The 21946-nt window shown below is 38.8% G+C and overlaps 2 protein-coding genes across 3 annotated transcripts; one reads left to right on the top strand and one right to left on the bottom strand.

Moving 5' to 3' along the window:
* The first annotated feature begins 1569 nt into the window (after nucleotides 1-1569).
* On the top strand, nucleotides 1570-6751 carry dnajc25 (DnaJ (Hsp40) homolog, subfamily C, member 25). The gene is made up of 5 exons (XM_088281213.1): nucleotides 1570-1991; nucleotides 3828-3980; nucleotides 4104-4474; nucleotides 4580-4679; nucleotides 5903-6751. Exons 1-5 carry the CDS (start codon nucleotides 1659-1661, stop codon nucleotides 6023-6025), a joined length of 1080 nt encoding a protein of 359 aa, XP_088137339.1. The 5' UTR covers nucleotides 1570-1658; the 3' UTR covers nucleotides 6026-6751.
* A 490-nt stretch (nucleotides 6752-7241) lies between these two features.
* Nucleotides 7242-21946, bottom strand: LOC148319565 (spindlin-Z-like). Of its 2 annotated transcripts, none has more exons than XM_088281214.1 (8): nucleotides 21802-21946; nucleotides 15365-15446; nucleotides 13809-13914; nucleotides 13531-13579; nucleotides 13314-13449; nucleotides 12030-12147; nucleotides 10886-11119; nucleotides 7242-9880 (listed from the first exon to the last, which is right to left on the bottom strand). In XM_088281214.1, the coding sequence occupies exons 3-8, from the start codon at nucleotides 13846-13848 to the stop codon at nucleotides 9681-9683; spliced, it is 777 nt and encodes a 258-aa protein (XP_088137340.1). In that variant the 5' UTR covers nucleotides 13849-13914; nucleotides 15365-15446; nucleotides 21802-21946; the 3' UTR covers nucleotides 7242-9680. The 2 variants fall into 2 exon arrangements, with proteins under 2 accessions (XP_088137340.1, XP_088137341.1); XM_088281215.1 differs by having other exon boundaries at nucleotides 13809-13891.

Here is a 21946-nt window from a genome sequence, read left to right as displayed (position 1 = left end):
GACGAGACGATAGCAGTGAGCGGCCGTGACAGTCCGCGAGGGGAAGCAATGTTCCGACGCTGCGCTGTCGGGATGAGGTGTTCAAATAGTCCAGTCCTTAAGTGAGCAGATGGGGATCAGGTGTGTGACGGTAACGGGGAACAGGTGCGTGGCTGGTGAGGAACGAGTGCTGAGGGGACACGCCCCACTCAGCTGACAAAACAAACACACATGGCATGGGACAAGGAACGTGACAAAAACAATAACAAAAACACCTGACATGACCGACACGGGTCATGACAATTATTTCTGTATTTAATTATTTCATGGTACCGCGTTGCGGTGCTTCATGAATTAATTTCATCTGTTATACTTGCCCATCAAGGTTTTGTGGGCAGGTCCTAACACCTGATTGCTTATGTTGCTCATCAAGTCAAGGCAAATCAATAACAGAATAATGGATTGCTGGCAACTGAGTGTCTAGTGTAAATACTCCGATACACTGAGTGATGCTAATCACACATACATCAATTTGAATACTCAAGCAAAACAACGAAATACGACTGCTCAATCAAGGTAGCTCATGAAAGTCCTCCATCATCGAAGCCACCATGTTTGCTAGCACTACAGGCCAAAGCAACGGCTTTGTCAAGATTTGAATTAGTCAGCCGTTAGCCCCGCCCACTAACTTTAATAATAATAATATTCCCTTTATTAGTCCCACAATGGGGAAATTCGAGATTCGAACCCAGGCCTCCTGGGGAGACTGGGTCCTGAACGTGGCCCTAGACCACTCGGCCATCCTGGTGGGCGAGTTTGACAGGTAAAATAAATTCATGGAACACTGCAATACGGGACCATGAAATAGTTAAATACAGAAATAATTAATTAAATGCAGAAATAATGGAACGTAGGCGTAGGAGTGGTTCATGTGCTCCTACGCCTACATAATAATTGGAAATTTAATTAATTACATATGTATTAATTTAGCGGCACGGGGAAAGACTGGTTAGCACGATGGCCTCACAGTGAGACACAGCAGAGGTCGTGCGTTCGATTCCGGCTCCGCCCTTCCTGTGTGGAGTTTGCATGTTCTCCCCGTGCCTGTGTGGGTTTCCTCCGGTTTCCTCCCTCATTCCAAAAACATGCATGACAGGTTGATTTGACACTCTAAATTGCCTCCAGGTGTGAGTGTGTGTGTGGATGGTTGTTCGTCTCTGTCTGCCCTGCAATTGGCTGGCAACCAGTTCAGGGTGTCCCCTGCCTACTGCCCCAAGATATCTGGGATAGGGTCCAGCACCCCTTTGCGACCCTAATAAGGAGAAGCGGTACAGATAATGGATGGATGTATGCATTTAATTCCATATTTAATTAAAATTAAACATTTAATTAATAAATGACAATATTAATTAAACATTTCATTCTGTATTTATTTATGAAATTTTGTAATTTTCAGTCCTCCGTACGTTTTATTTACTTATAGAATACAAAAGACAAGATGACATAAGATTAGAAATCATTCTGCATTCTGTACAGACCTCTTGCGCATTAGCAATGTATTTCGTCCTATAGTATTTGCCGTAGGTAACTATCAAACATGGCCGACCTCGTGCGCATGCGCACCAAAACGCGCGCATGCACCGCAGATAGTGCCTTGACAGGCACCGGTGGTCTTTGCGATGGCTATCCTTTCGGAGCTCTGCACTGGAAGTAGTGGAGGGTACGCAGTGCGGTCCTGGTGGTGGCTCTCTGCGCTATTGTTTTCCACGATCTCCCTGCCGGTGGCCAGGGCGCTGGTGGAGGGTCTGTACTGCGGCACGGAGGTCTGCTATGACGTGCTCGGGGTCACTCGGGAGGCCTCCAAGGCGGATATCGCTCGGGCTTACCGGCAGCTGGCCCGTCGCTACCACCCGGACCGATTCAGACATGCGGATCCAGGATTGGAGGGAGAGACTGTGGAGTCCGCCCATCAGAAGTTCCTGCTCGTTGCTACTGCTTACGAGACGTTAAAGGTCGGCTCAGTTCCGCTGTTACTTTGCCAACACATGTTCAGTCACCTAATAGGGGCTTCCCCTCATACCGGGTCCCACTATCTGTTAAAAGATATTAAATCCATAACACACCTCCTAAACAACCAAATAAAATGTGGGATGTTTCCACTCAAGAAGATTGTAAAGTAGCAACGATCAATGATGGTCCGCAATGCCATTGCTTAGATCGGAATCGATCTTGTTTTGGACAACTTGGGTGCTTCTTATCACATTGCCCTGGTATTGCGACAGTAAAGTGATAACAAGACAGCCAAACGATGAGCAGATATGTAGCGTATAACTCGTGACATTTTACTTTAGACATCGTTTGAAACACAACTCCATAGTGGCTGTTAACGAGTTGTAGGAATATTTGAGGAATTAAAGCATGAAGCTTTGCAATGAAAGTTGGGGTCCAAAAGATGATCCAAAAGTAAACAGTCAGTTGGCCCTAGATATGTTTGTTTTGTAAATACAACGTCTAGTATTAGCAAGAGCGACCTGGATTTGGTTCAGTGCCTGCCCAGTGGAAAAATGCCACATGGGCAGACTTGCATGACGCACATGTGGCAGGGACGTTGAAGCTCACACTACTGTATGCACACTATTTCATAAAATTCTGCACACATGCCAATTTTTGATCATTTTCTTCATCACACAACTCCATAGAGCAAACCTACTTCCTGTTTACAGTCTTGTGTCCAATGAGAAAAGGGATCATTGTCATGTTGGTTGTAACATTTTGGGAGCTTGTGTGCATGAAACCTCATTTTAGTTATTGTTTACAATAATGTATGAAAAGTACATCAGCCTGTTAATATTTGTATTTTTTTATAGATTTGAAATTAGCAGCACTCATTTTTTTTAATTTACAATTTTTTGAGAAATATTACAAAAATACTCCACATATCCAGAGAAACCAATCGTCATAACAAATTTTAATACTGTTTCCTCTCTGGTAGTCAGATCACAGCCACATTAATAATCGATTAGTCTGTCAATTATCTTTTCAATGAATCCAATGAATAAAACATTTTTAAAGGTCTTTCCTTATTTAAAAAAACAGACATTAATTGTGCAAAAAATTCAAGAACAGATTAGCATTCTTTTATGGCTTTGTTATGAAATATCCTTGTTTTCCAAAGTAAACAGATGTGTGCAAATGTATTTGACATTCAGTCTCCTGTCCTGTAGGTCTAGAGGAATCTGTGAATAATTATTGTTGTGTGGTTGAAATTCTGAGGATTGAGACAATTTTAAACAATTAAACTACGTCTCTAAATGGTTACCTGGTTATCAAAGTACTTGATTATTCCTTTTATAAGTTGTCGTTAGTGTATTGATTGTTGCACCTCTTCACAATATATATGCTGCGTTATGATATCTGCAATAACAAAGATAATGCAAAGATTGGATTATTATGAGGAAGGTCTGAACGTTTTTAAAAAATAAACATGCACTTCATAAGCACTGAACTCATCTAGTTGACACTATTTAAGTAAATAAAAAATAAATTCTACCGACCATCCTAATTATGCAACTTCTTCCAAATTGCAGGCTTGCGATTTAAAGATTACATTCAGCTACATTGCGATGTCAGTTCGATTTGATTTCCAACTGCATTTATTATTGTGCTTGTAGTTTGAGGAGGTGGTGAGTCAAGAGTTATCTAACATGTTGCTTTTCATGTAAGTAATAATAGTAATGAACACATAGAATGATGGTGCCAGTGTAATATTTTTTTTCTCTCGGGTGGCACTGGTTTTGGCTGATCTCCTGCTGCAGTTTGCGCTAAACGCAAACCTGAATTGTGTGCAGGATGAGGACACTCGGAGGGACTACGACTACATGCTGGACCACCCTGAGGAGTACTACCAGCACTACTACACCTACTACCGCCGACAGCTCACACCCAAAGTGGATGTCCGAATCGTAATCCTCGTTACCATCTGTGCCATTTCAATTTTCCAGGTACTGTAGCAATAAATTATGATGGAATTTAGATCATCCAATGTTGCCGGCAACATGCAAAAATGATTACCCAGTCAGATACACAAGCCGATATAATGCTGTGACCTCCCCTTCCATCTCCAGTATTACAGTTGGCACAGCAGCTACAACGAGGCCATCAACTGCCTGGCGAACGTCCCCAAGTACCGCATCCAGGCCACCCTAATCGCCAAGGAGCAGGGACTTCTGAACCGCACCAAAGAGAAAGGCAAGAATCGGCGCTCCAAAGAGGAGATCCGGGAGCAAGAAGAGGAGGTGATCCGTGACATTATCAAAACCAAGATTGACATCAAAGGTGGCTACCAGAAACCCAACCTGTCAGACATCCTTCTGTGTCAGATAGTGTTGTTCCCCTGCTATCTTGTCAACTACATAGCCTGGTATGTCTCCTGGGTTTACCACTTCACCATCTGCAGGGAAGAGTACGGCGACCAGGAGAAGCTTTACATAATCAGGTCAGCTGCTTACGAAAGGTTATTACCAATGGAGTGTTTGGTTGTGTAGATGAACAAGACCATCACCCTCTGTTTTTGCTGTGTGTCTACGTTTTGTAAACTTAGGAGGTACATGAAGATCTCCCAGTCTCAATTTGACAGTCTGGATGAAACAACCAGGCAGACCTTCCTGGAAAAAAGACTTTGGATCAAAGAAAATTATGAGGTTTGTGACATAAAAACGCTCTACATACCAGGCAAATCTCCTTTAAGCGCAAATAATTTTGGAATTATATTCTTTTTTTTTTTTTATATTTGATGATTTTGAAGTGATGGGTCCATTGTGTATTTTTACACATCAGTTGACCCCTGCGTAGTCGAGAGTCAGCATCTATGGATTGACTTATTGTTCCTTCATGGCCACTTTTCCAACAACAATCCCTAGAACATTTAGAGCGTGGTAATGTAAATTCTTAGTAATACAAAATTAGTGTAGCCCAGGTGGTTTTCATTTCCACTGCATCTCATAGTTCAGGGTTGTTTACGCAAATGAAACTGATGATGTATGCATGGAGAGGTGCTGTGTTACTTATCACTAATGCCTTATGGCTCATAAGCAGTGGTCTTTAATCGTGTTTCTCAAAGGCTGATATCTGTGTTCCATCTCAATGTGCTGTAGCACACCTGATTCCAAATTATCATATGATCTGATGAGAGAGAAATTTGATTTCTCCTCTTCTTCAAATATTGTGAACAAAGCGATTGCTCACTAGATGTTAGCAGTTGGCTAACCTGCTAGTGCAAGCAACCAATCGGCGTTTGTCAGCACAGCTCACCCCATCAAAAGTCCACAACGATCGTAGCGGCTGCGAGGTACTTAGATAGCCCCCGGGGAATCTCTTTACCTTGGTAAATCTTTTCAGTGGAAACAATAGGCCAACTCAACTTACCACGGTAAATTTAAAAGTTCTTCAAACTGCCAAATGCAAGGAGAAGAAGAAAATGTAAGTCCCCTACTAAGCTACAGGAATAGTCGCTTTTCCGCAGAGCAGAGAGTATATATGCTTGTTTCTTTTTGTATGCTCTGTTTGGATGTGTTGAAGTAGCTTCTTTAGCGTGTTCAAATATAAAATGTTGAATTCTTTTTGCAGGTGTAAGTTTTGTAGTACACTTTAACAGGGGGTGATAGACAGCTTGAAGGAAGCAATACTTTGCCTCTTATTCATCGGCTCATGGAAAATTAACTCTTATTAATGAATATGATATATTACATATTTGGTTCAGATTTTGTTTTCTGACAAAAAAAAAAAGAAAAATTACTTCATTCTCAAGTTTATGTAATACGGATTTTCTCCTATCATGGGTGGGTCACAAACCTATCCGCCACGATTTACTGTACCTTGCATGTGAAATTGTCACGCGTAAACGTTCCCCTTGTGCCTCCTCCAGCTGTACAGAGCAGAACAGGAAGAGGAGATGAAGGTGAAAATGGCCACCGACCCAAAGATGAAGAGGTACAGACGCTGGAAGAAGAACGAAGGACCAGGACGGCTGACCTTCATCGACGACTGACAGCCACAAGTTGGGACGTATACACGTGCCTCAGGACCAACATACATGGATCATGCAAATGACATGTGTGGACTTGCATACAAACTGTTTATATCGTGAGAGATATTTTCATATGAACGAGGCCTCATGCAAGGGGACACCTAAATGGAATAAACTGCACGTTGCAGAGGAAGTTTACAATTTCTTTCAATACAAGTCATTTAACTTCAGTGTTTAAGGCTTGTATGTGCCACACATCCTTTTTTTTTTTTTGCTCATCCAGCTCGAAATCAGACATGAGCTGGAATAAATGTTAGTGTGACAAAGCTGCCAGTGAACGGCACCCTTCTTACCCAGTCCTTCATTCTTGAGTGCAAGCTGTTGAGGATTTGATTTTAAAATGAACAATTTTACAAGTTTGTATCTGCATGAGCATTCTAGCCATTTTTTTTTTGCACAAACCCAAAACAAACGGTTAAATGTGTGTGTTAAATCTCCTCTTCAGATATTGTTTACATGATAAGCCAAAGTCATTGTCGCAAAATTCTGTTCATGGTCACTGACAGTTCACATCACGCTGTCTGCTTGGGAGTCCAGTTGCATACGCAAGACAGCCCTGTAATGTAAGCCGCATTTCAGTGAACCCTCAGTATTTGTTTGAGGCCACCTTTACTCAGATTCTTAAGATGATGCCAATTTTTACGACGTATTTTGCATTTTTCAAATAAAGTTTTCATGTGATTTTAATTTTCATTCATGTGTTTCAAACACAGTGGATGAGTCATCGGCACATCTCCCCCGCACATCTGAGGTCCAGGGTTTGAATCTCAGCTCTGGCCTTTCTGTGCGGTGTTCTCATCATGTTTGCGTGCATTTTCTCCAGGTAGTCTTTGTAAGAAAACTCACATCCTTTAAAAATGGCAATTACAAGGTCCAAATTTCAGAACTTTTCCAGTTTTTGCAGATATCTTAGAACAGTCACTTTTTCTCTGACTACGCCTCCCTTTCTTGGAAACATGACGGACTTTGAAAGTAAAGGCTAATAAGCCTGAGAAAATCATCTTGTTTCAGCAAGTGTGTTGGCTATCGGGAATTTGGGAAAAATGTGATCTTCCCGAATGGCCCGTCTATTTATGGATCAGTTGAAACGCACGCTGGCCGTCCCCTCTTCTATCGTTGATTTTAAAAAACAAAAAACATTTGTGGAAGACCACAAACTACAGCCTTTCATGAACACTAAAAATTAACATAGATGTTTAATCATACAAAAAAAAAAAAAAACAATACAAGGCAGGATGATAGAAAAAGCCATGTCATTCCGACAACAATAATCAGTAACTGCAAAATGAAAGAAAATTATTTGGACAACTTGGGGCCAAATTGTGTTAACTAAAACTGCGTTTTGAGATTATACCTCTCTGTCTTGAAAAACGTAACTATATGCACTTAAATGATTGAGTCTCTTTTTTTTGCAGTTATGAACAATAAATGTCATCTATCTGCTTCGACAACTATCTACATCACAGGAAGTACACAAACTGAAGGTTTGACACTTGCAATCTCATTTGTACATGCATTCAGCCAGGTCGTCCCCAATGGCTTTCAACATTTTCTTTGCCTCTCATACATTTTTGCATTTGAAAACAAAACCATCTTTTTAGACCTCAAAACATATCCCAAAACCATACATAGAATGTTAGTTTGCCTTTTTAAGTAATTACAGAATAGTTACAGAGTAATTATTATATAATTACAACTATCCAGACTCGTTTGAGACTTTCAGCTATACAACATTATTGGTGGTAGGAATGATGGACAAAGGTGAAAAATAAAAAAAGTCCGTGTTTATGGGAAACCTTCCGCTGTGAGTGAACCCAACAAAATGATATGGAAAGAAACATTCCTTGGACTGAGGATCAATGTGTCACCTACCGTACATACAGTAATACAACCAACTATCTTCTGTACTCATAGTGTGGAGCTGGCCAACACAACATCACACCAACATCACTCAGAGTCTTATTTTCCATGCTGCGAATAAAAATAAACTGAAACACAAGTGTCTGGTTTAAGCGTAGCCATGGACATGAGGTGGAATCCGTTTTCGATTACTCAAAACACGTCACATTGATTATGCTCGACTCCGTTTTCTTTCACTCAAATCATCTTCCGACAACTGTCCCAGAGAATATTGGATGTCATCTTAACGTTTCCTTCAAGGTGCAACAAAATTGTTCCCCTTGAATTTCAACACCAAGAATGCATAACAGTTTTCAAACATGTTTAACTGGAGGAAGCGCAGATATGATCATAATCATAGTATCATAATAATAATAAGTGTGTAAGTCACAAACTATACTACACAAATACAAACTTTTGTTTTGTTTTTAAACTCCATCAAAGTTTGAGCTAGTACACAAACGCATTAGGCAAAGGCTTTAGTGAAATCATAAACACTGTCTGCAACACTTACTGTAAAAGAAACCAAAAAAAAAAAAAATCCACATCAAGAAGCAGCTTGGCAATAAAAAATCTGGAAAATAAAATTCCCATTTTTTTTTTTTTTTTTTTAAATCACAGTTTTCATCTGCAGACATCTTGAGGGTTTCATTTATCTTGAATGAATCTTCAGTTATGAAGTCTTTTTTTTCCTTTTTTTTTTTTAAGTCCAATGTTATTCAACGTATTTTGCTTCGTTCTGTACAAAACCTTGCTTTTTGTTGATTGGGATATCTCCAGTTCTGATATTATCAATTGTCATCCTCAACAACTAAGTTCCTGTTCTCTCGCGTGTGAAACTACTACACCGGCCACGGGTTCATTTAAGGATCACTGGTTGATAAAAGCTCATTTCGGACAGGAAAGGGCAACAAAATGAATTTTAAAAAAAATTCTGATGTGTATATTCCAATTAGTTTGGTCAAATGTAAAACGTACTTGAAAGTCAAAGGATATCTTGAAATTATGGGATGATGGGTGCAAACAAAGATTCTATAAATATTTAAAATAAAAGAGAAAAAAAAGAAAACAGTTCATAAAATTAAGAGCTTTCAAAAGGGTGAAAATCATAACATGGACGTGCAAATAACTGAAAGTAACGACTAGATTTAGAGTGTCAAGTAAGTTAGAAACCAAAGTAGTTAACACGGTTGCGGGCTTGGTTATACCGCCATTATTGTTCTTTTCATGGGCTTTAAAATAAGAAAATGGGCATCCATATATGGTCATTAATACAAGCCAGTGACAAATAAGGGTGAGGATGTCTCAGTGTCAAGCTTCATGTCCTCGTATACATCGTGTCTATTTTTTGAATGCTTTTGTCAAATTGGGGTTCTTGAAGCGTGTTAGTTGACAAAGCATTACCAACCATGTTGCTACATTGCTACCTACCTCACCACATGGAAATCAATTGACTTCTTTGACATTTTTCTCTCAATTAAATTGTTTTCCAAAGTAGTTAAGCCAGAATTACAATCCATTCATAATTGCCAACTTGTTTTTTTTCAAACAAGTGTATCATGACTTCATGTCTTGAAAAGATCTCCCGGCGCTTTAGTCCTTAAGGATCTGCAGAGCGTGTACAGAATCAGGCGTCAGGTGTCACATGTGTCGACGTGTGCGTGGCTGCTGTTTCGTTTGTGTCCAGGGAGAATGGGGTCAGGATGTCTGCAAAGTCTTAGGACGTTTTCACCAGGTCGTAGACATAAATGAGATGGTCGTCGTCAAACTTGATGAAGTATACGGACGGCTTGGCCTCCACCTGGTGGATGACCATGCCTGTTCGTTTGCCTCCGTCCTCTTTGGCGTACTCCACCTGTTTGCCCACCAGACTGTCCACCACCTCACCTGGCTCCCTCTCAGCTGGCACGCTGTCGTCTACAAAAAAAAAAAGAAGGAATGACGGAAAAAGTTAAGGCAAAATCATCTGGCAGGGACTGAGACCAATATTGCAGCCTAGAGTAATTCTGATATCGTCCGATACCATATGAGCAGGAATGATGCATGCTGTAATATATATATATTTTTTAATATGAATTGTTAGAAGACACTTGATCAAATGATACTGTTAAACGAACAATAGTCAGCAACGGTAGGTAGGAAAATTTATGGCCCATTTATTTATTATTTATTAAACATGAGGTGCAACTGACAGTTAAATGGAAAGATGCAGTTTTTAATGTAATCAAATTGCCGTAATATGAATGTAACTTGAATACATTTAATTACTTTTGGATTACTTGAATACCAGAAATTCATACCCAAAAAAAAAAAAATCTGTTTATTTTGATACATTTCTCAGTTTTATTTTCCATTTTATGGCTGTTTAATATGCCTGGTTTTGGAATGCTGGAGGAAGTCTGTGCACCTGCAGTCGATTTAGTAACTTCATAAAGTTTTTCAAACCTTTCCACATGACCAGTTTGTAAATTTGTCAACCGGAGAGGAGAGAAGTTTGGAAACCGTGGAAAAATATAATCCACATTTTAATTAAATGCACCTCGAATCAGATTAGTACATTTTTTCTGCAACTGTAATGGAATACAGTAAAAAAAAAAATTTTTGTATACTGAATACATAACGCTGGTAGATGTATTTCCTAGACACCTCTCTGCCCCGAGCTTGTGCATGCATGTCATGCGCACTCGACGATGTCGCTAAGTGTCCCCACTGATTTATTTATTATTTTTACCACAAACATCAATATTTTTTAAATAAATATGGTGTCTCCCAGACTGCTTTCATTAGCTCCTTTACAGGTTGTTTTGATCACGTGGGCTACGCACGTGTGCCAATATCAGACATTTTGGATGTAGTCCGATAAAATTAAAAAAAACAAAAAAAAAATAACACCAAATTACCTCCAAACCAAATTGCACTCACTCGAGTCAGGCATGATGCGTAGGTCTCCTTCTTTAAAGTCATCCAGCAGTTGGTACATGTAAAGGACGGGGTCTTTCTCATATGTGATATAAAACCAGGTGGTCATGATGGGAGCCCGGGCCAGCACCATTCCCCGCCATTCCTCCTTTGGACCTTCCTCCGTCTCAAACATATGTTCCACCGCCTTGCCTATCATTGTATCCGCTAGATTGACATCTGTCAGCCGGGATTTGGCTGCATGAATTGAGGAAAAATAAATAAATTAATGAAATTAATCAGCTGCTTTGCAAGAAGTTATGCAGATGCGAACGGTTTTGCACGAGAGAAGTTCACAAAGCAAATACCTTTAAATAAAAACACATGCTTAAGGGTTCAGCAGTGTTTATTTGGAGGAATGTTTCAAACCCAAAAATGTTTCTTGGGCTGCGCTTCTCATCTGTGAATGGTGCGCTAACAGCACAGCTATCCCGCATCACACACTTTGTGAGTGAGAGCATGTCGAAACGTAGCATTTCGGACATGCAATCAACGGCTGGGCTCTTGTTTCGTTTGAATGGTAGCAATCTAGTGAAAATCACTGAAGTAATAATTGTGGTGAATCATTGTTTGAGTAAGTGTGGGAAAAAAGTGCGCATTTGGCAGATCAGTTGTCAAGTTATGAATGATGATAACAAGGTAGATCAAATGCCATCATACAGTCAAACATGAATGACATTTACACAAACGGCACCGTCTCAAAATTGACACAGCACAAGAAATGAACAGTGTGTTTGTATAAGCTACATGTTGGGGACCGAGGCGGTGTCATGTCTTGTGACCCCACAAAGGCATTTATACAAGGCTGCGTGTGTGTGTGCGTGTGGACGGTATACATTCAGTAGAGACTGGGCACTAACTAAATATTGTCATTTAAATGCATCTTTAATTCTATTCTACATAATTCATGAGTCATACTTTTCTCAAATTAAAAATGTTATCCCAAAAAGGAATTACAAAACAAATATTCCCAGGATTAGTCAATCAATTCCTTATTAAAAAAAAATGAACCCAAAAAGTCGCAGGGATGGTGAAAATGTGAAAGTGGTGCGGACATGCAGCCTTGATGTGCTCAGCAAATTTGATCTGGAGCGTCGTTTACACTTACCCAGCCGGTCAGGAAGCACCTCCAGTCCTTGAACCCTCTCATCTTTATGGAGCTCCAGACCGTACACGCAGTCAAAGCCATCGTACTTTATCAGATAAAGAGAGGGATTCACAGGCACCTGGTTGGGTGAGAAAGAAAACGCCACCTTTTAAAAATTTGGACTGGATGGGACCCATATAATTTTTAAAAACGCCTGAACATATACAAAAGTTCATTTTCTGACGTAGATCCACTTATCCACATAATAAGGGTTGTATTAATACCACAAAACTGCATATTTCAATTCACTGCGGAATACAAAATATAGACAAAGGAGTACTTGATTCATCCATCCATCATTTTCTGTACCGCTTCTCCTCACTAGGGTCGCAGGGGGTTCTGGAGCCTATCCCAGTTATCTTCGGGCAGTAGGCGGGGTTCACCCTGAACTGGTTGCCAGCCAATCACAGGGCATACGTCGACGAACAACCATCCGCGCTCACACTCATACCTAGGGGCAATTTAGAGTGTTCAATCGACCTGCCATGCATGTTTTTGGAATGTGGGAGGAAACCGGAGTACCCGGAGGAAACCCACGCAGGCACGGGGAGAACATGCAAACTCCACACCAGATAGCCACGACCGATGCTGTCTCTCACTGTGAGGCCATCGTGCTAACCAGTCGGCCCACCGTGCCGCCCCAGTCATGAGACAGTCATAGCAAAATAATGCGGATTATTATTTTTTTCCATAATCGGGCAGTCGGAAGTGTTTTCTTATTTGGGACTTCCCAAATGGCCAATTTTTGTATGCCCCCTCAGATGTAGATGTACCTCACTCTCACCTCTTAAAACAAACAAAAAATGAAAACCTGAAATTGAGAGAACGCATTACTGCCGAATAATTCATGTGAGAGGACAAATGTAGGCAACATGACATATCTGTCAGTCACATGACCGAACACTGAGCCGATTCAAACAAAAGATGCTAAATAAAGTTATGTGTTAGATCGCAATGTAAATACCCGGGAAAAAAATTGTGACGCGTTTATCTCGTGTCATATTCATCTTTTCATAAATGCTATACAATAAAGAACTTGGCCATGCTGCTCCAATACTTTTGAAGGTGAGTGTATACTTGAATCACCATTCCAAATTCCAACACTAGTTGGGAACATTACAAGTGAGGCTAAAATTTTCTCTCTAATCACACCAGTTGCAGGCATATCATTCAGAAGCTAGAAATAGTCATAATAATAAAAATGTAAAGAAAAAAAGCTCACCATTTTGAAGCAGTATTTCCTACCTGGTCAAGAACGGTCCCTTTCCATACTACATGCCCACTTCCGTCCTTCCAGATGTGTTGGATCCTGCAGCCGACAATGTTGCGTCGTGGCTGTGACAGAACTTTGGTAGTTGGGCCCAGATTGCTCTTATGTTTCCTTCAGCGGGGGTGAGAAACAAAACAGTCATTTGCGGTGCATTTGATACTCTCAAGTAGGACGAAAAGTGTGGTGACTCACTTATTAGGATTTTTTTTCTTCATCATATTTGCAGAAACACCTGCATGCCCTGAGGAGAAGCAACGTCACAGCAGAGTCAACAAGCCAAAAAAAAAAACCCCAAAAAACACAACTCATTAAACACAATCCTATTTATTACATAATATTTTGTTTTAACAGCAATGCAATATACTGTAAATGACTGCATAGTAGATGGAAAATCGAATGCCTTCCGCATATTTCTTATAAGAGCTAAAGAGTCACGCTGATGCAAACGGAAAATTTCAATAACGTAGGACCTGTATCAGCAGTGTCTCTGTGATCCGGAGTGCTCTTCATTCATCTGGAGGCAGGGAGGCAGCCAGGCTGCCCAGCTACAAAGCTACAATGCAAAATGTTCCAAGGCTGAAAAAAGAAAAAAAAAAAGGAGCAGAACATACGGTACAAATAATCACATTTCCAAATGTTAATAGCTTGATTTAGCACAATGTGAGCCTCGAAGATAAAATCGGAATCTTGGTGAACTTTACTGGAGAACACAACAAATTACAAGAACGTGCACAATCCCCACACATGACTGCACCGTGCTTACAAGTGGTGGGCGTTAAAGCCTCCAAATTATACGATATGATACGAATTATATTAAAAATATGTTGCATTAGACAACACCTTTCACTGTATTATTGCTGAATCGTTTAATCGTAAAACATGTCCAAGCACATGTAGCAGCACACACCACCGTGTAATCAAAGCCAGCATATGAAAGAGAAAAGAAAAGCTCAGCAGACAAACCATTGTAGATTAATCTTATTAAAGAGGAAGTCAAGTGAAAACATTTCCTAACAATATGTTCTTATGTGGTATATAAATTATCCAGCCAAATCCACCGGTTTTCATTTATCTCATTTTGACTGAAAATGACATCGCAGTGCGTAAAAGACTCAGCTTGCTAACGTCACATGACCAAACCCAGAAAATAGGTGAGTCGTCATTGATTGTAACCTGAATACATTTCATAAATCCTTTAATTCAAATTCCACAAAGTGCAATATTAAATCGAATATGTGTTTAAACCTGTGGGGGTACATAGAGCATATTGGTTGAAGGAACATTCTTTAAACTCTTATGTAGTAATATAGCCTAGGGAAATTTGTATTTATCAATATTTAAATCCAATCATTCAGAAAGGAGAACATTTTAGCAACAACAAAAATCCACTTATGGATCCACTTTTTACCCGCACACAAAAAAAAAAAATAACAATGTTACTCTGAAGAACCATTTCATTCCTTTTTAATTGTTCACTGCAAAGTTGTAACAGTAGAGTTGGCATTTATTCACCAGAGTCTTGCCGCCAGCGTCTGGTTTAACATTAACAATATTTTCAATGTGAAAAATTCCAGGATTTCATAGGCAGTGTGAAAGGAGTTCTTTGTGCACCTTCAAACTACAGATAGTAAAAGATTGATTGAGGCCAGCAACTAACAATTATTTTAATAATTGATTCATCTGTTATTTTAAAAAATGTTTTGATTGCCACCCCATTACTAAAAGAAAAACAAAAAACAAAACAGGACATTACTTCAAATTGACATTGCAAAAAAATGCACAAACAAATTATGATTCAGTAACTAGTTTGGTCCGGAACATGTCAGAAAATGGGAAGAAATGTTAGACTACAGGAGCTGAAATTCTGAGGATTTGGACAATTTTCCATTTAACAAGGCATCTAAACGATTAATTATGAAAACCATTGACCGATTAATTTGACAATCGTTCAGTTGTCGATTAAATCGATCAATTAATTGTACCTCTATATTTCTTCAGTTGTTACAAATGATTTGGCAGTACTTACATTTTTCCGTCATTAGATGTTAAGCATTCTGGGTTTGCAGGATTCCGGCTGTTCTTGGGCTGCAAGTAAATCCAGACCAGACCTGTGAGGGTAAATCACAGCGCAAGCCGTCAAACAGGCGCCAATCACAACAGAAATTTTACCGCAAAACAAAATGCAGAGAAATCATACTTGAGCCAATGACATCAAATTAAAAATATTTTGACGTTATATGTTATATTGGTTTGCAATAAATTATACATAATGTTTCATACAAGAAAAAAAAATTACAGACTATTTGATTGACATCTACTATTTTTGTAATGGTTAATTCCCCAGTTGTCAAATTTCCATCTCTTCATAGAACGTTATTCAAATTTCCTGTACTTTTCAGTCTTGGGAATGACGGTGGAGTACCCGGAGAAAACCCCCACACAGGAGAGCATACCAACTCCACAGAGCCGTTCCAACGGACATTCAAACACAGCTCTTGTTCAGTCTAATGATTTAATTCTATTGCAGTATAAAAAAAAAGAAATGAGAATGCACAGACTGTAAAATTCAAGTTATTTTATATAAATAAAAAAAAGTATTGTATTGTATTAATTTGAGTGTCAAAACACTAGTTAGCTTCCCTAAATGGCTTCAAATTACAATTACCCAACAATCAATTCTTCTGTCGATTACATTCTCAACGGTGACATCTTTGTTAGACAATATCTTTTTAATAAGGGCTGTCAAAATTAAAGTGTTAACTCAAGATTACATGTTTAAAAAAAGTTCACAATATTAAATATTTTAACTAATTTAACTCAGTTTTATTTACTTCAAAGATTAATTTGCAAATCTTGCAAAGTCAAATTCAAACACTGTACCATATTAGCTGTGCATCTTTATCACATCATCTTAGAACAAAAACAAGTTAAGTTACCACTCGGTCTTGCAAACCAACACTGCTGGAGTGTGCAGTTTTCAACGAAATGCACTGTATAAGTTTTGAGAAAGAAAAAAAAACGACGGAAGAAAAATTCCTGTAATGATGACTCCATTTAGATAAGGGGTGGGCAAACTTTTTGATTGGCGGGCCACAATGGGTTCTAAAATTTGACCGAGGGGCCGGACCAGGAGCAGATGGATGGAGTGTTTTGGTAGCCTTGCTTCATTGGAGAAAAAAAAATACATTTAATTTTAAATGAAAGTGAACAAAAGCACTACAAAAATATATGTCTTTGAAAAACCACTGTATTTTGAAAATAAAACATTAACAAGGTTTATTCATTACATTTTTTTCAAGTTCGGCAGGCCGGATTAAAACGTTTAACGGGCCACATGTGGCCCCCGGGCTGTAGTTTGCCCACGCCTGATTTAGCTCATATTCAAGGATTAAAGAAAGCTATTAGAATAGTCTTTGATTTAAAATACACTTCATATTTGGTGATTTTACATTAATTTACAAGATATTACAATACAATACAACTACAGTTGTATAGCGCATTTCAAAACAGCTGTAGCTGTAACAAAGCGCTTATTCAAGTAAATACCTGTTAAAAGCGCCACAAGAAAATTGTCGAAAAAATTTGATTAATCGCAATTAATTACAGAATTTTTTTTAGACTAGCAAATTAAAGAAATGTAATCGCTTCACAGCACCACTTTTATTACAACACTGGATATCCTAAGTGATATTTGAGTGAAACCAATGAACCGCAAATCCTTGCCAATTCTTCAACAACAACACGTGTATCAAACAGAAGTCAACTAAAAGTGTGTATGTTGTCGCCTGGAATGAAACTTAACCGGGATGAGTTGCAAAAGTGGCATCAAGAAGTGTTCTAATCGAGCCTGCAAGTTCTTAGTAAAGCTTTCAAGTTTGGAACACGAGACTTGAGTCCGGAGAGGGAGTCCCTTTTGTATTATTTATCCCCAAGGGGTATCTTACGTAACACATCGAATTCTTAAAAGGAGCTAAAAGTGAAAAGAAGCATGGTAAAAGCAATTAATGACGATACGCATGGGCACTGACATTCAAATCAAGTCGAATACAAATCTGCCTCCTTCTCAGGTGTCCCCTCCAGCTGAAGAGGATTTGCAAAGTCATTCAAGGAGAAAAAGTCACATGGAAAGCATTAGTTCATTTAAGTTGTTATTTGAATGTTTTTATGGCAAGCTCAGAGACTAAAAAGTCACCACAAACAAGTGCTATTAAATTACACATGTATAAATTACTCCAAGTTGTTCTTCTGTCGAGGGGGGATGTAAAAAAGTGGACAGGAAAACAAAAAACAGGATACGACTTTGAACTAAGTGATATGGTGTCATAATAATCTGAAGAGTTTTGACTCATGACCACGACTTTGTAGCGTGACCGCAACAACAACAGTAGCAGTAGCGATGCCACGGCAGACATTTTCCACTGAAATATGTTGAAGCCAGCTGGTTACCTGCAGTGGCAACCAACCTTCTAGAAACACAAGAGGTATTTTGCTGTGTTTGGCTGCAGCTGGTGGTGATTTTGCTCCTGTCTTGTTGCCCCGGGCAACGTGTGATTAGTCATCTGTTGTCGTGGGGCAGAGTTGTTCTGGACAGAAACGGCTCAATGTCATCTTGTGCGGCATTGAAACCGGAGAGCAGGCGTCTATTCTAAACAGCGAGCAAACCTCAAGAATCGAGTTTTTTAATATTAGATGTGAAAAAATGAATGTGGACCTCTGCCAAAGCCGAACAATGACAAGATTTATGTGGTCGTGTCAAAAAAAAAAAAAATCCCAACATGCTGGGTTACACACTATTACCTCCGTCCAGCAAGTGGTTTCGATTACTCAAATGCAGTACAGCTCCTTTTGTTGGATAAAGTCGCAATAATAGGGAGGGAAAAAAAATGAATTCAGTCAATGAGTTCAAAAGTGCATCGGGTTAGGCGGTGGTTTAAAGTAAACTCAAGGCTGGATAAGAACAATGAAAAGTCCTCTCTATGTGGATGAACGCAAAATATGCTTGACTTTTTTCTTAATTATTTTTGTGATTTTGACGCAGAAGGGAAGAGGAAGTGTTGGCATAAACACGGGTGTGCAAAAAATGGTTTGCGTTGTTCTCAAATGATCAACAGTGGTTGTTATTTGAGCAAATTTTTTTCCCCCAATTCATCAACATCAGGGATGAACTGGGCAGTCTTTACAGCACATCTGGTCAATGATTATCGTTAATGTCTTGATATGTTATTTTAATATGACTGGATAAACTTTTTTTCTAGTTTTCATTTCATAGGTGCATATATACACATATACAAATACATTCACTCAAACCCTAACTCAATTCGATTTTGAGTTCCCGATTTTGATTCTATTTTTTTTTCAAAACGAATCACTAATTTTAGAGCCAAAATCTGTTTTTATTTTAATATCTGCATTTTCTCTCTCTCTCAATTGAAGCATTGACTGGCGATATTAATCTATTTTTTTTTATCTCAGTTAATTATTTTGACTCCGTTAACTGAGTCTGATTTATTCCAAAAAATAATTTGCATACTGAGCAAATATTGTACTATATAAGCTGTACATCTTTTCCACATCATCTCACAACAAAGCACCCTGCTCAAGTTTCCACGGAGTCTTGCAAACCATCACTGCTGGAGTATGGTGCTTGTGGGTAGTTTTGAGAAATGTTTCCAAGAAAAATGCCTGCAAAGATTTCTCCTTTTAGAAAATTTCCAGAATCAAAGAAAGCTATTAGAACCACCTTTGATTTAAAATCCACTTCATATTTGGTGATTTTACATTAATTACAAGATATCGTTCGCATAAATACCTGTTAAAAGCTTCATAAAAAAATAGGAGAAAAAAAATGTAACTAATCCCAATTAATTACAGACGTTTTTCCGATTAATTTGTTAATGTTGTAATAGCCTTCTTTGATCCTTGAATATAATCTAAATGGAGTCATCTTTTCAGGAATTGTTCCAAGAAACAATTCTCAAAACCTATACAGTACATTTCGTTGTAAGCAGCACACTCCAGCAATGTTGGTTTGCAAGGCTCAGAGGCTCAGTGGTAACTTGAGAAGAGCTAACATGGTATTGTGTTTTATGTATGTGTATATATATATATACATATATATATATATTAGGGCTGTCAAAATTAAAGCATTAACTCGGGTGATAAAAAATTTAACTCAGTTAAATATTTTAACTCAGTTAAGTCAGTTTGATAAAAAATAATTTGCATACTTTGAAAATATTGTGCCATATTAACTGTCTTTAGCACGTCTCAGAACAAAACACTGTGTTTAAGTTACCACTGGGCCTTGCAAACCAACACTGCTGGAGCGTGGCGCTTGTGGGCAGTTTTGAGAAATGTTTAGAAAATAAATGTCTGCAAAGATGTCTCCATTTAGATCGTATTCAAGAATCCAAGAAATCTATTAGAACAGTCTTTGAATTAAATATAATTCATATTTGGTGAATTTACATAAATTCCAAGATATTATACAAGTAAATATCTGTTATAAGCTTCGCGAAAAATAGTAGTTAAAAAATGTGATTAATCATGATTAATCATTGAATTTTTTGTGATTAATTAGTTAAAAAAATTAATCACTTGACAGCACTAATATATATATACATATATACAGCTTCCTTTTTTTCCTCATTGTCCCCCCAAAAAAATAAAAAAATCTAAATAAATACATTCTACGTGACATTTTTTTTCTCTTGAACTTGCTACTTTTTTTCCCTTTAACTTTATTCTCTTAACATTATCTTTTGTTTTGTTTTCAGTGTGACCTTAATACACCTCGGTTGTCTTTTGCAAAGTATACAAAGCATCCAGCAATTCCATGTCAGCAGTGCCTAGAAAACACCACAAGGTGGCAGTATCGCGCTGAAAACACCTTCATGATCCCTCTCCAATTACATGGCTGACGAGGTTAAGTAGTTTTTGTTTCAATATGCAGCGGTTACCTTCCCTTCCCACCTGTTTGACAGTCGGAATATTACAATGCAACATAAATATTTTCCTGTCTATGTAATAAATGTTTTACAACGGGAACACTAACAGCCTAGATAAGAATAAATTCGTTCACTTCATGCAGGGGAAATTGTTAAGAGTAACCTAGCATCGCAAAATAGATTGTTTTTTACTTCAGAAGATCCTCTGTCATTTACGAGTAATGTCATTTGCAAATAAAGTCAAGTCACACAATTCATAGTGCTCAGCAATACATTAACAAATACTCAAAATCCTGAATTTGAATCTATCTTGGGGAACAGTTAGGCATTCTCATACAACCTGAGAGTGAAACAGGTAAAGTCACATGATAAACATCTTATCATGAAAATTATTTTCAATAGACTTGTTAAGAATTGAAGGTATTGAGGCCTCTGAGGTATCTCAGACTGTGGCATCCAAAGTCCAGCTGATGCTTAGAAGAGCTTTCCGGTCCATCTTGACAACGTAATGGTTATTTCAATGCACATTATTCTTTAATCAAATTAAAATCCAGTACTTGTGCGTACTGTGCTTCCAATAGCTGCTGTATTTTTCTAATATGACCTTGCTGAAGAAAATGAGTATGACGATGACCGAGGACATGATAATGAAGAATGATTAAAAAGAAACAGTAACAAAGGCTTATCTTCAAATTCATGCATAATATTTTGAAGCTAAAAATGTGTTGCGACTTACAATATGCTATGTAAATATGCCAAATTACTGCATAAAATACTATTGTACTTTTTATGGGTGAACTTGTAGGACAGCAGCAAGACTGGTTTACCTGCAGAATCCAACTTCAAGTTGACCTTTGTTTCAAATTAATTACTAAGGTGGCTAAGGGAAACGGTTGCAACCAACATTGGACCTTTGCAATGCATTTAAAAAAAACAAAATCCAAAAGCATGTCATGCTCAGACAATAACATTATGCCCATGCAGTACTTGTTTCTGTTTTGTGACAGAGGTTGCTTGTTTTTTTCTTCCATTTGCTTGGTGAAATAAGGTTGCCAAAACCAATGCAAAGATATAAAGCATGGGAAAATTGGTAAATCTATAGACATCATCCCCAGTGACTGAGAAACGAGCAGGCAGGTTCTGCAGGGCCAGCGTCAGCCATGTTGCTCGCTTGATTTACTCTCGATTGTTAAGACACAACATACAATAGTCAAATAATGGCCGGATTAATGGGTGGCAGTACAGAGGTTCTGTCCAAAAGAGCGGACACATAAATACTGCAGGAAGAAAAAAAGCAGCAGACGGGGATATGTCTCAGGTTGTCTGCTGCTGCTTCTTCTGCTGCTGCTGCTGCTGCTGCTGCTGCCCACGGCCCCTCCCCCGCCAGACGCCACACCAACCAATTGCGCGTGGACGCCTCTTGCCAAAAACGAACGCCAGTGTTTTTGTTTTGGGCGGTTTGCCCGCAGCTTGACACGCGAGCTGGCCGCCAAATGCACGTTTGCTTCTGTCTTACCGTTCTTATTTTGCACCAGTGGGTCCGGAATAGGACTGCGGTGGGTTGTCTTGCCTTCGGCTGACCGTCCACAGAACCCGTTTCGAATTGTCGGGAACGCGCAGCAACTGCACGGCCATCTCACCGTGGTAAATTAAGCCAACCC

This window comes from Idiotropiscis lumnitzeri, chromosome 18 (assembly GCF_059441095.1).
Source record: "Idiotropiscis lumnitzeri isolate Australia: NSW breed Sydney's pygmy pipehorse chromosome 18, RoL_Ilum_1.0, whole genome shotgun sequence".
In the NCBI taxonomy this organism is placed as follows: domain Eukaryota; kingdom Metazoa; phylum Chordata; class Actinopteri; order Syngnathiformes; family Syngnathidae; genus Idiotropiscis; species Idiotropiscis lumnitzeri.
Note: the sequence above shows the minus strand (reverse complement) of the source record. Positions and strands in the feature narration are given on the sequence as shown.